Source organism: Triticum urartu, chromosome 1, assembly GCF_003073215.2.
Source record: "Triticum urartu cultivar G1812 chromosome 1, Tu2.1, whole genome shotgun sequence".
Classification (NCBI taxonomy): Eukaryota; Viridiplantae; Streptophyta; class Magnoliopsida; order Poales; family Poaceae; genus Triticum; species Triticum urartu.
In genome coordinates this window covers 6,421,191-6,432,515 of record NC_053022.1, presented here as the reverse complement: position 1 = coordinate 6,432,515, position 11,325 = coordinate 6,421,191, and the positions used below count along the sequence as shown (strand labels likewise).

General features: G+C 42.0%; 1 protein-coding gene across 2 annotated transcripts; it reads left to right on the top strand.

Annotated features, from left to right (window-relative positions):
- Window positions 1-683: 683 nt before the first annotated feature.
- LOC125541715 (gamma-gliadin-like) lies at window positions 684-1,954 on the top strand. 2 transcript variants are annotated; one of them, XM_048705069.1, is made up of 2 exons: window positions 684-1,544; window positions 1,587-1,954. In XM_048705069.1, the coding sequence occupies exons 1-2, from the start codon at window positions 765-767 to the stop codon at window positions 1,788-1,790; spliced, it is 984 nt and encodes a 327-aa protein (XP_048561026.1). In that variant the 5' UTR covers window positions 684-764; the 3' UTR covers window positions 1,791-1,954. The 2 variants fall into 2 exon arrangements, with proteins under 2 accessions (XP_048561026.1, XP_048561019.1); XM_048705062.1 differs by having other exon boundaries at window positions 684-1,954.
- Window positions 1,955-11,325: the final 9,371 nt, after the last annotated feature.

Genomic DNA, 11,325 nt, shown 5'->3' with positions numbered 1-11,325 from the left:
AATCAATTGAAGCCAGAACAAACCATCAAATACACTTGAATCAATTAAGACGTGTAAAGCCAGTACTAATCTAATATTTATTAATAACTTGCATAGAATTACAACCCTTGATATTGAAAGGGAATATGATGAGTCATGTATTGATAACGTGTACACCATTACTACCCTTGACATAAAAGGAGAATTTGATGAGTCATGTATTGATGACGTGTACAACATTACTATCAGCTTGTTCATCTTACCATCCTACTATACAACACTACAAGTTAGTTGAAGAAAGAAGAAGAGTCCAGAACGAACATAAGAATTCTAGCCCGATCTATATTAACAACATGCACAAGGATACAAATTTAGTCCCCCGCTATGGAGATTTGGTTTATGTCTAACAACTTGTACAACATGAAAAACTTAGATCCAAAAGGAATGCAATCCAGATAATTGTTTGACATGTAAAGTGAGTAAGATGAGTCATTTCCAATTATCAAGTTTTCCTCACTCTTAGATGACATGTACAATAAAAAGGCAACTTTGATGATCACTCCAAAAGTATGTTTGTATGTAGTGCCACCAAACACAAAAAACCAAATAATCAATTCGATAAGCATCGAATCACTTTTAAAATGGAAAGCAATAATGAAAAGAAACCTAATCATGGTAGCTATAAAAGAGCCCGCAATATGTAGACTCCATACCATCATCCATCCTTCACACAACTCGAGCACAATCATCAAATCCAAGTAAGTAATAGTTAACATAAATCCACCATGAAGACCTTACTCATCCTGACAATCATTGCGGTGGCACTAACTACCACCACCGCCAATATACAGGTCGACCCTAGTGGCCAAGTACAATGGCCACAACAACAACAACCATTCCCCCAGCCCCAACAACCATTCTCCCAACAACCACAACAAATTTTTCCCCAACCCCAACAAACATTCCCCCATCAACCACAACAAGCATTTCCCCAACCCCAACAAACATTCCCCCATCAACCACAACAACAATTTCCCCAGCCCCAGCAACCACAACAACCATTTCCCCAGCAACCACAACAACAATTTCCCCAGCCCCAACAACCACAACAACCATTTCTCCAGCAACCACAACAACAATTTCCCCAGCCCCAAAAACCACAACAACCATTTCCCCAGCCCCAACAACCCCAACTACCATTTCCGCAACAACCACAACAACCATTCCCCCAGCCTCAACAACCCCAACAACCATTTCCCCAGTTACAGCAACCACAACAACCTTTACCCCAGCCCCAACAACCGCAACAACCATTCCCCCAACAACAACAACCATTGATTCAGCCATACCTACAACAACAGATGAACCCCTGCAAGAATTACCTCTTGCAGCAATGCAACCCTGTGTCATTGGTGTCATCCCTCGTATCAATGATCTTGCCACGAAGTGATTGCCAGGTGATGCGGCAACAATGTTGCCAACAACTAGCACAGATTCCTCAGCAGCTCCAGTGCGCAGCCATCCATGGCGTCGTGCATTCCATCATCATGCAGCAAGAACAACAAGAACAACAACAACAACAACAACAACAACAACAACAACAACAACAAGGCATACAGATCATGCGGCCACTATTTCAGCTCGTCCAGGGTCAGGGCATCATCCAACCTCAACAACCAGCTCAATTGGAGGTGATCAGGTCATTGGTATTGGGAACTCTTCCAACCATGTGCAACGTGTTTGTTCCACCTGAGTGCTCCACCACCAAGGCACCATTTGCCAGCATAGTCGCCGACATTGGTGGCCAATGAAAAATGCAAGCGTTATGCTAATAGGTAGATGGATCATCGTTGCTTAGCTGATGCACCAATCGTTGTAACGATGAAAAATAAAGTGGTGTGCACCATCATGTGTGACCCCGACCAGTGCTAGTTCAAGCTTGGGAATAAAAGACAAACAAAGTTCTTGTTTGCTAGCATTGCTTGTAACTGTTCCATTCACTTTTTTTTTCAATGCTCGTCCCTAACCGCAATACTAGCCTTAGACATCAATAGCTAGCAGCTTGTGATGGCAGGTTGCTATTTAATCTATCAATTAATGGTCGACCTATTAATCTAGTTAACAGGACAATTGATATATTAATTACTGCTCCCAAGCCGACTGAGTAGCTATCAGTTACCGATTTCCTAAATATTTTATGCAATAATAATTCACATATTTCAATGTCTACAAGTAAATGGGCCATTTTAGCACCAAAACAAGCTCCTGATTAGAAACCATCCATCACTCCAAATGTTAATATGGATAATTTTGCATTGGTGCAATTTTGAGTTTGGTGGCATCAAAGCATTTTTCAAAAGCAATTCTTGAGGGGACTCCAAAGAGGTGAAAATGAAATTAAAGTTGCCACATGGTAAAAGATAAAGCATGCCATGAGCAAGAGGGAATATTGAGCACAATAGAAAGCGCCGAACATGCAATTGGACTCTTGATATGGTTTCAGAGATGGAAACAATTTACACATGACAAGCAAAGCTTAAGTATCATAAGTTCTAATTGATTGTACAAATTTCTTTTACCTATAGAATTCCTCAGTTGTTATCTCTTTAAACATGCATTGTGTATTGACTTGTCTCAAACTACGAACACAAAGCAAATATTACTTTTACAGCTCTGGACTCCAAACAGATGAGAAATCAGTCTGTGTAGAAGTTCCTTAGTAGGATATGTTCTGAATCAAGGAAATATTGAACAAATCTAGATTCGAATATAGTAGAAGGAAGAGCTGGAATAGGGGGAAACTGGAGCGCCTTATCCAGCCTCCTCTCTCTGTATTCTACATGGATATGGTCTTTTACATCTTAGCCCCCCAACGGTTGCATGTTCATATATATATATATATATATATATATATATATATATATATATATATATATATATATATATATAACTCAATAGGATATAATAGTTTTGACCAAAACAAATTTAATATTGTACTCATGTCTTGCATACTTAAAGCTGAAAATCAGCATAACCAGTGGAAAGTTTGAAATACAAGTGTGGGAAACAAATAGTAGGATATATATTTGAGTAGAATGTTTGATCAATTGTTGACCAAATAACCCAGCAAACTACTAAAACTAAGCAAAAGAATGTATTGTACCTTATACGAACTGTAACAATGATAAAAATATGATATTTTTTTGACAAATCTGTAGCCCAGAACAAATACAAATTCAAACAAATATGCCACAGATTCCTGAGCCCATCCAAAAATTAATGATACTGAAAACTGAAAGAAGTATTAACCCTATTAGACCTAAATGATCTATGTTCCAACAATTAATGATAGTTGAAACTAAAACTCAAATGGTCTATGTTCTACTATCTATGTTTATAAATATAAGATGTTTGGCGGTTTAAATTGAACTGCCAAAACCTCCTAGGTTTTGGAACGAAGGGTGTACCAAGTATATTCTCCGGTCCAAATTTGTTCACGTAAAGTGCATCTCTAATCGATCCCTAAAAAATAGAGGTTTAATCGGCCAAGTAAAATATTAGTGGAGTAAATTTACTCCACTAAGTTTTGGCCGCACCTAACCGATCTTCTAAATTTAATGGAGTAATATTTTCTTGTGAAATTCATTTCATTTTGAGCCACCAAAATAAACTCCATTATTTTTTATTTCATAGAATGATATCTTAAGAGCAGCTTCAGTCAAAGATTGCTAATTTGACCCCTCGAACGCCCGCGGGCACGCCCAAACAGTGATCGGGCGTGTCTGTTTTGACTCATATTTGCTGCCAAATAACCACACCCCTCAAATTTGGGCCAACAGGCAGGGCACGTACGAGGCCAATGAGCCAGCAAGCCCGCGGCTGCGCCAGCAAGTGGCTGTGGCCAGCAGCTGCGGCGGCCAGAAGCAAGCTAGCTAACGCTAGCATGGCTACGGAGCACGGCGGCCAGCTCGAGCGCGGCCGCACGCACAGCTAGGTGAGCACGCGAGCGCGGCAGCCTATGCTAGCATGCAGGACATGCCGTGCTCCGGCACGCGCGCGGCCCGGCTTGAGCGCAACAGCCCTGGCGCGCATGAGCTCTGGCATTCCATAACCACCACGCCCCGAGGGAAGCGGCAACGGTACCTGGCTCCCGGCGCCAGCTACGGCTGCTGCGCGTGCACGCATGCTGCTGCGGCACGGCCGCCAGGAGCTACAGAGGTGTCCAGCACGGCTGTACGCGAGCTCGCCTACCCGCACGCAGCTTGCCTGCTCTCCTGCGCCTGCCGGCAGCACCCTCCGGCGCTCCCGCATGCGACGGCTGCAGCGGCTCGGCTGGCGGTCCGCCCTCCTGCGCACGCACGCCCGCCGGCGTCGAGCACACTGCTGCGACGGCCCGTCAGCGTGCCCTCGGTTGCGGCCAGCAGGCACACATGGCGGCTCGCCTGGCAGTTCGCCCTCCTGCACACGCAAACCCGGCGGCGTCCAGCATGCGGCTGCGGGGACCCGTCAGTGCGCCCGCGGTTGTGGCTCATCAGGCATTTTTACCCAGGGCGACTGGTAAATGTGGTTACCACAGTTACCAAAAAATACCGAGAATATTTCGAACGAATTTTATAGTTGAATTTTGAATTCAAATAAGTGAATGAACGAATATTTAAACCAGAGACCTCTCAAGACAGAAACTAGATTGCTACCAACACGCTAAATCCCACTCTCATGGAATTAATTAGATCCTAACGTACTTTACTATAAATGGAGTGTTTAAATTCAAAAAATTCAAAAAATGGTATTTTTTGGTCGGTACGGGGATTTACCGAGGGGCATGGAAATATGTAGTAACTATGGGAAATCTCGAAATTTTGTCCGGTAACTAAAACCTTGCTTAACTTATAATATAGTGGCAATGCAAATGTCTGAAATCCATGGTAGATGTCAAGAGCTCCATTAAACATCACTTATTCAGAATAGAAGAAATGATATACCAAATAAGCACTTTGATCCTGAAGTTCTGGCTTTAAATACTAGTAAAGTTGATTTATGCATTGGTATGGATGCTCAAGAGCAAAAAGATATTATTATGCATATGGTTGATGTTGAGAAAGCTCGTGGTCTCAAGTTTGCGGATGATAACCCGGAGATTGTTCTCCCTGATAGTTTAGATTTGGAAAATATAGATGATAAGAGTACCCAGGGTGTAAACGACAACTCGGCCATCAATGGTGCTGGGGGCACTGCAGGACCATTGATGAAAAACCCTGTTCTGAACACCAAGAAGAAGCCATGTGGCTTATCACACCCTTTTAAGATCAAATGATCGGAGCCTTTTGGAATATTAGGGGTATGGGTCAAACACGGAAAAACAGTGCCTTGGTGATTTTATTAATAACAACCATGTGGATTTTGTGTGTTTCTTTGAAACCAAAAAAGAGAAAATTGATAGTCATATTCTCAAATACATTTCTGGTAGAGAGGATTTTGTTTGGCAGCTCTTACCTGCGGAGAAGACTGCTGGGGGGATCCTTATGGGTCTGAAGAATGATTTGTTTGAAATCATAGGATTCATAAATAGAAAATTTTGCATTATTGCCACTGTTAAAAATAAGAGCAATGGGTTCATTTGGCATCTAGTGGCCGTGTATGGCACTTCTTATAATGAAGATAAGTTAGAGTTCATTGCTGAATTGCATGATATTATGGATAATCTCACATACCCAGTTTTGATGGGAGGAGATTTTAACCTGGTTAGATCAATTGATGATAAGAACAATGGGATTATCAATAGTCAATTTTCTTACCTTTTTAATGAGTGGATAAATAAGTGGTCCCTTATGGAGATCAAGATTGCTAATAGGAAGTTTACTTGGAGTAATAATCAAAACAACCCTATCTTTGCTGCGATTGATAGAATTTTTACTTCTGGTACCTGGGATACTAAATTCCCTATTTTGGTGGTAACTGCACTTCCACACATTGGAAGTGATCATACGCCTCTGATTTTGGACACGGGAGCTCGGAGGGTTACCTCCCCAAAATTGTTTCGATTTGAAAAATGGTGGCTTGACCACCCGGATTTTAAAACCATGGTGATCAAAATGTGGAGCTGTTCAGCTCCTGGCAAGTCAGCCATTGACATTTGGATGAACAAGTGTAGATTATTTAGGAAAAAAGCGAGAGGTTGGAGTATCAATGTAGAGGCTGGGATGAAAAAGAAGAAAAGAGAGCTTCTGCTCGAATTTGATATCCTTGATGTCTTCTCCGAGAGGAATCAAATTAGTGATGTAGACAGATCCAGAATGGACGAGATTAAGAAAGAACTCACGGATATCTGGAACAAAGAAGAGACTGCCTTTTGGCAGCGTTCCAGAGATCGTAGAATTGTGGATGGTGACAAGAGCAACGCATATTTTCAGGCGTTGGCTAATCATAGGCATAGGAAAAATCATTTGGCTGAATTAATTGGAGACAATGGTCCTGTTTACACTACCAAGGAGATGTTAGATGTAGCTACTTCCTTTTATAAGAACCTATTTGGTACAGAGGATAAACTTAATGTGCACCTTGGCCCTTCCTTCTGGGAGGAGGACGATTTAGTTACTAATGAAGAGAACAATCTTCTTCAAAGGAATTTTTCTGAAGAAGAAATTAAGGAAGCTATTTTTGGGTCCTATGCACATGGGGCTCCTGGTCCGGATGGTTTGTCCTTTCTCTTCTACCAAACCTTTTGGGATGTGATCAAAAATGATTTTATGGCGCTAGTCAGGGACTTTGAAGATGGGAAACTAGACATGCGGAGATTAAACTTTGCTTTGATTGTTCTTATTCCTAAAGAGGCTGATGCCAGGGAAATGAAGAAATTTAGGCCAATTAGTCTTAGTAATTGCGGTGTGAAAGATTTTCTCCAAAGCTATGACTAACAGGGTCTCTCCTGTGGGTCGTAGATTAATTTCCTCCAACCAAACAACGTTTATTAAAGGGAGATATATTTTGGAGAGCAGGGTTATGGCTCATGAAGTGATCCATGAGGTTAAGAAATCTGGATCTCAAGGTTTAGTCCTTAAACTGGATTATGAAAAGGCTTACGATCGAGCCAACTGGGATTTTTTTATTTGAAATGCTGCAATCTAGGGGTTTCTGCCCCAAGTGGATTTCATGGATAAAAAGTACTTTAATTGATAGTACGTTTGCGGTACGGATTAATGACACTAATGGAACTATTTCGTTGGAGGGAAAGGGCTTAAACAGGGGGACCCACACTCACCATTATTGTTTAACTTGGTAGCCGACGTTTTTACTAAAATGCTTAAAAAAGCTGCTTCACAAGATTTGATTGCTGGGCTTCTGCCCAATATAATTCCAAGGGGGGTGGTGAGTCTGCAATATGCAGACGACACTATCCTCTTCTTGGAAAACTCTGTCCATAAAGCCAGAAATTTTAAATGGTATTTTTCCTGCTTTGAAGCTTTATCTGGAGTGAAAATTAATTTTCATAAAAGTGAGCTGATGACTATTAATATGGAAGATTCAGCTGCTAATGAATTTGCCCAGATTTTCTGTTGTAAGAAAGGATCTTTTCCAATTAAGTATTTAGGAGTTCCTCTGCACTATGATAATTTGAGAAGAGAAGATATCCAACCCATTATTGACAGGATTATTAAAGGCATCTCTGGGTGGCTTGGGAGATATCTTACATATAGAGGGAAGATTGTCTTATTGTGTGCATGTTTGATTAGCATTCCTGCTTATCTTATGTCTCTTATCAAGTTTCCTAAGTGGGCTATCAATGCCATCAACTCTCAGATGGCACATTTCTTTTGGGGGGATGAGGGAGACCATCACAAGTACCATTTAGCTAACTGGGGACTTGTTACTAGGAAAAAAGAGTTTGGGGGATTGGGGATACCCAATATCAAAGAATTTAACATGGCCCTACTTGCTTCCTGGGGTAAGAGGTTCTTTGATGACACAGATTCAGATTGGAAAAAAAATTTGTTGCATAAATATAGGGTGAACTCTCCTAATCTTCTCTGGGCAAAAGGTGATGGGGGCTCTACCTTCTGGAAGAGCATCACCTGGGCCTTGTCTGCTACCAAAAACTTTTACAAATGGAGACTGGGCAATGGTGAATTAATTAACTTTTGGCATGATATCTGGGTAGGGGAATGTTCCTTGAAGACACAATTCTGGGACCTTTTCTGCATATGTAATCAAACTGAATGCACTGTTGCTCAGGTGTGGGATGGTGTGAACCTTAAACTAACATTCAGGAGATGTGTTGATCAAGAGGGTTTAGCCCGCTGGAACCTATTGCTGGGTACTGTAAGACATTTTACTTTGTCAACTGAATCTGATATGTCAATCTGGACATTAGAACCAAATGGCATGTATTCAGTTAAATCCTTTTACCATCATATTAACTTTGGGGGGGTAGCTTCTGCTATCAGAGATGATTTATGGAAGGTCCTCTGTCCTCAAAAGATTCATGTGTTCCTATGGTTGTGTGTGCACAACAAAATTCTGACTAGAGACAATCTTGCCAAACGAAGAAATGTGGAAGATCCTTCCTGTCTCTTCTGTACCGAACCTGAATCTGTGCAACACTTGCTTTTTGATTGTGTGGTTGCTCGCCATGTTTGGAAATTTGTATCTGAATTTTTTGAGATAGAAAGAATAGTCAATTTTGAAAATATCTTTGCCTTCTGGCACATGCATAAGAAAAAACCTATTCTGAATATGGTAATTGCTGCTTCCTTGTGGAGTCTATGGAGACTGAGAAACAATTTCTGTTTTCAGGGACAAAAGTGGAAAAATATGAACTGCATTCTTGCAAAACTAAGCTGTTATTTGCACCAATGGAAAGTTCTCTGCGACGATGCCCAAGCTACTCTACTCCAAAGATGTATCCTGTTGCTGGACAAGCGGCGTGGGGAGCTGATGCGAATTGCCTGGAGCTGAAGCAGGGGAGGGACGCGTGATAAAACAGGAGGAAGGAGAGAGAGGAAGGAGCTGTTGGCTGGCTTCGATTTCACTCTTTCTGTTGTTTTTCATGGGTCCTGTAATAAAGAGTAGTTGCTGAATAGAGTTTCTTATGGTACTGCTTCCGTGAGCTGTGAGAGAACTTCTGCTCTCAGTCGAGTTGGGTGGCGTAGTTCCCCCATTGGTAGTAACTTTTAGTTTCGGTCCAAAACTGGATGTTGTTTGTTCTGCTTCGATATATAATATTGGGGCAGGGGGGGCAACCCCTTTCTTTCAAAAAAATAATAATAAGCACCTTAGTGATATTAACGGGCGTTCTCAGATTGTCAGTTGTTTGCATAGTGCACCACATGTTAATTCGTTCCATCAAGCAGTTGAAACAATTATATGTGCACAAATTGTGTTAGCATAAGGAAACGAATCGCACTGATGGCTGCATATTATCCTGCAAGGACTTGGCTTGTACTCCCTCATGTGCGTCATCGCTCATCTTTCAGAATATTATTGATGCTTCTAGAATTTGAATAAACCATATCATTTGATTTTCTTATACAAAGGATGGCATATTACATCACATCCATCAGTTAGAGAACAATCTATAATTAATCAACAAAGTTCATGGATCCAACACCGACTTTGTCTAAACAAATAGTACCTTAGATAACAATGTCTGATAGAGCACTTTCATTGGTGGTGTTGTGTCACAGGATAGGCCTGCAATCAAAACATCTTGAATTGTTCAGTCCTGGCCTGTAAAAATTTCGGAACATTAAATTTTATATAGAATTAGCCAGGTTTGTAAATTGCAATCTGAGAGGAGGCACACCATTCCTCAAACCCAATAGGGCATTTGGATCTAAGCATCAAACAGAATGACCAGACGCTTAATAAAATGCGCGCACAAACAGAACCTCATCTAGTAAATCTTACCTCGAATGAAAACTTTGAAGCACGAGCACAAAACAGACATGAGATCTACCAGCTTCCCTGTGGTAACCGTGGCACAGGGTAGTGAGTTTCTTTCCCCAGCTCAGCATCACACCAATTACATGGAGATAGAAGGTCGGCAAGATCGAAACTAAGCAACATGGATGGCAGACCTGGCGTATAGGAAAGCACGCGGACATGGGCGTGGCGTTACAGCTGCTAAGAGCACGGAGACGAACGCCCACGGAGGATAGCCTGGGATGGATGCCAACGACGCGTGCGGCCACCGCAGCCCCCATGGAAGAACGCAACAAGGAAATGTAAAGGAAAGAAGGGATCCGTCGTGGGGGGCCGCGGATGAACAGTAGAGGACAAATGACGAGGCACACGTGTAGTGTAATCTCACCGACGTGACGCACGACGGCGGCGGCGGCGCAGCATCGAGTAACAGGAAGCAACCCGCGATACGGCTGGAGATTAAAATTCGAGACGAACTGCCACACGGGAGCGAAGGAATCGGGCTAGAAAGGTTTTCCAATTGACCGGACCTCTTCACGGCCCGATTAACCATGTGATTGGCAGCTCGCTCGGCGGAGTAGCGGCCCGTGTACCATGTGAAAGGATTAATTAGCGTAAAGAAGGTGGGGGGTGACCGAGCGAAAATCCTAGACGTCTATCAACGTGATCTGACAGGTGGAGGACTTTAAATCAGCGTGGAGGCTCCTAGCTAGCTGCATTTTACTGTTTTGTAATTGCAAGTCCTATGTGTTACCTTAATGTGTGCAATCGTACAAATGCCACAAATGGTAGGACAAAATTTAACACAGATATGTACAACCAATCTTTATACTATTTCACTAATTAATGCCATAAACCAAATAACTACTCAACACAAATGTGAAGATGCAACGAGTTATGTAGAAACAACTCATAGCACAGAGTGTCATATTTGCCAACAAATTACTACAATTTTTGTATTAGACAGGTCGAACTAATAGTCAATATGATGACGGAGATGCTGATGTATCCGGTGGAGAGGCGGGGACGTTAGCATTAGAGAGGATGCATGGCAGACAGCAATGGAGGTTTTTAGCCTTGGGGGAACCGCCCCTCTCGCCCTCCTTTCTTATTAGGACTTCTTCTAATGTTGTAGTCTATGACCGGTTGGTCCCACCTATCAGTACAAAGGGAAAATGGGACTCGAACAAGTGACCTCGAGCTAGGCAACATGCCGCGCTAGTCAATACACCCTCCACTTTTTAATATCTAACACACATAACAATGTTTAATGTGCTGTAAAGAAACATCCTCGTCGAATATCCATTCATGAGCCAAGGCTTATCTGCACCTGGTCAACAAAACAATTCATAAATAATTGCAATCTGAGAGGAGAGGCACACCATTCCTGAAACCCTATATGGCATTTGGATCTAAGCATCAAACAGA

Bases quoted from the DNA above. Each gene is read 5' to 3' on its own strand.
- LOC125541715 (XM_048705062.1), top strand. From the start codon at position 765: ATGAAGACCTTACTCATCCTGACAATCATTGCGGTGGCACTAACTACC.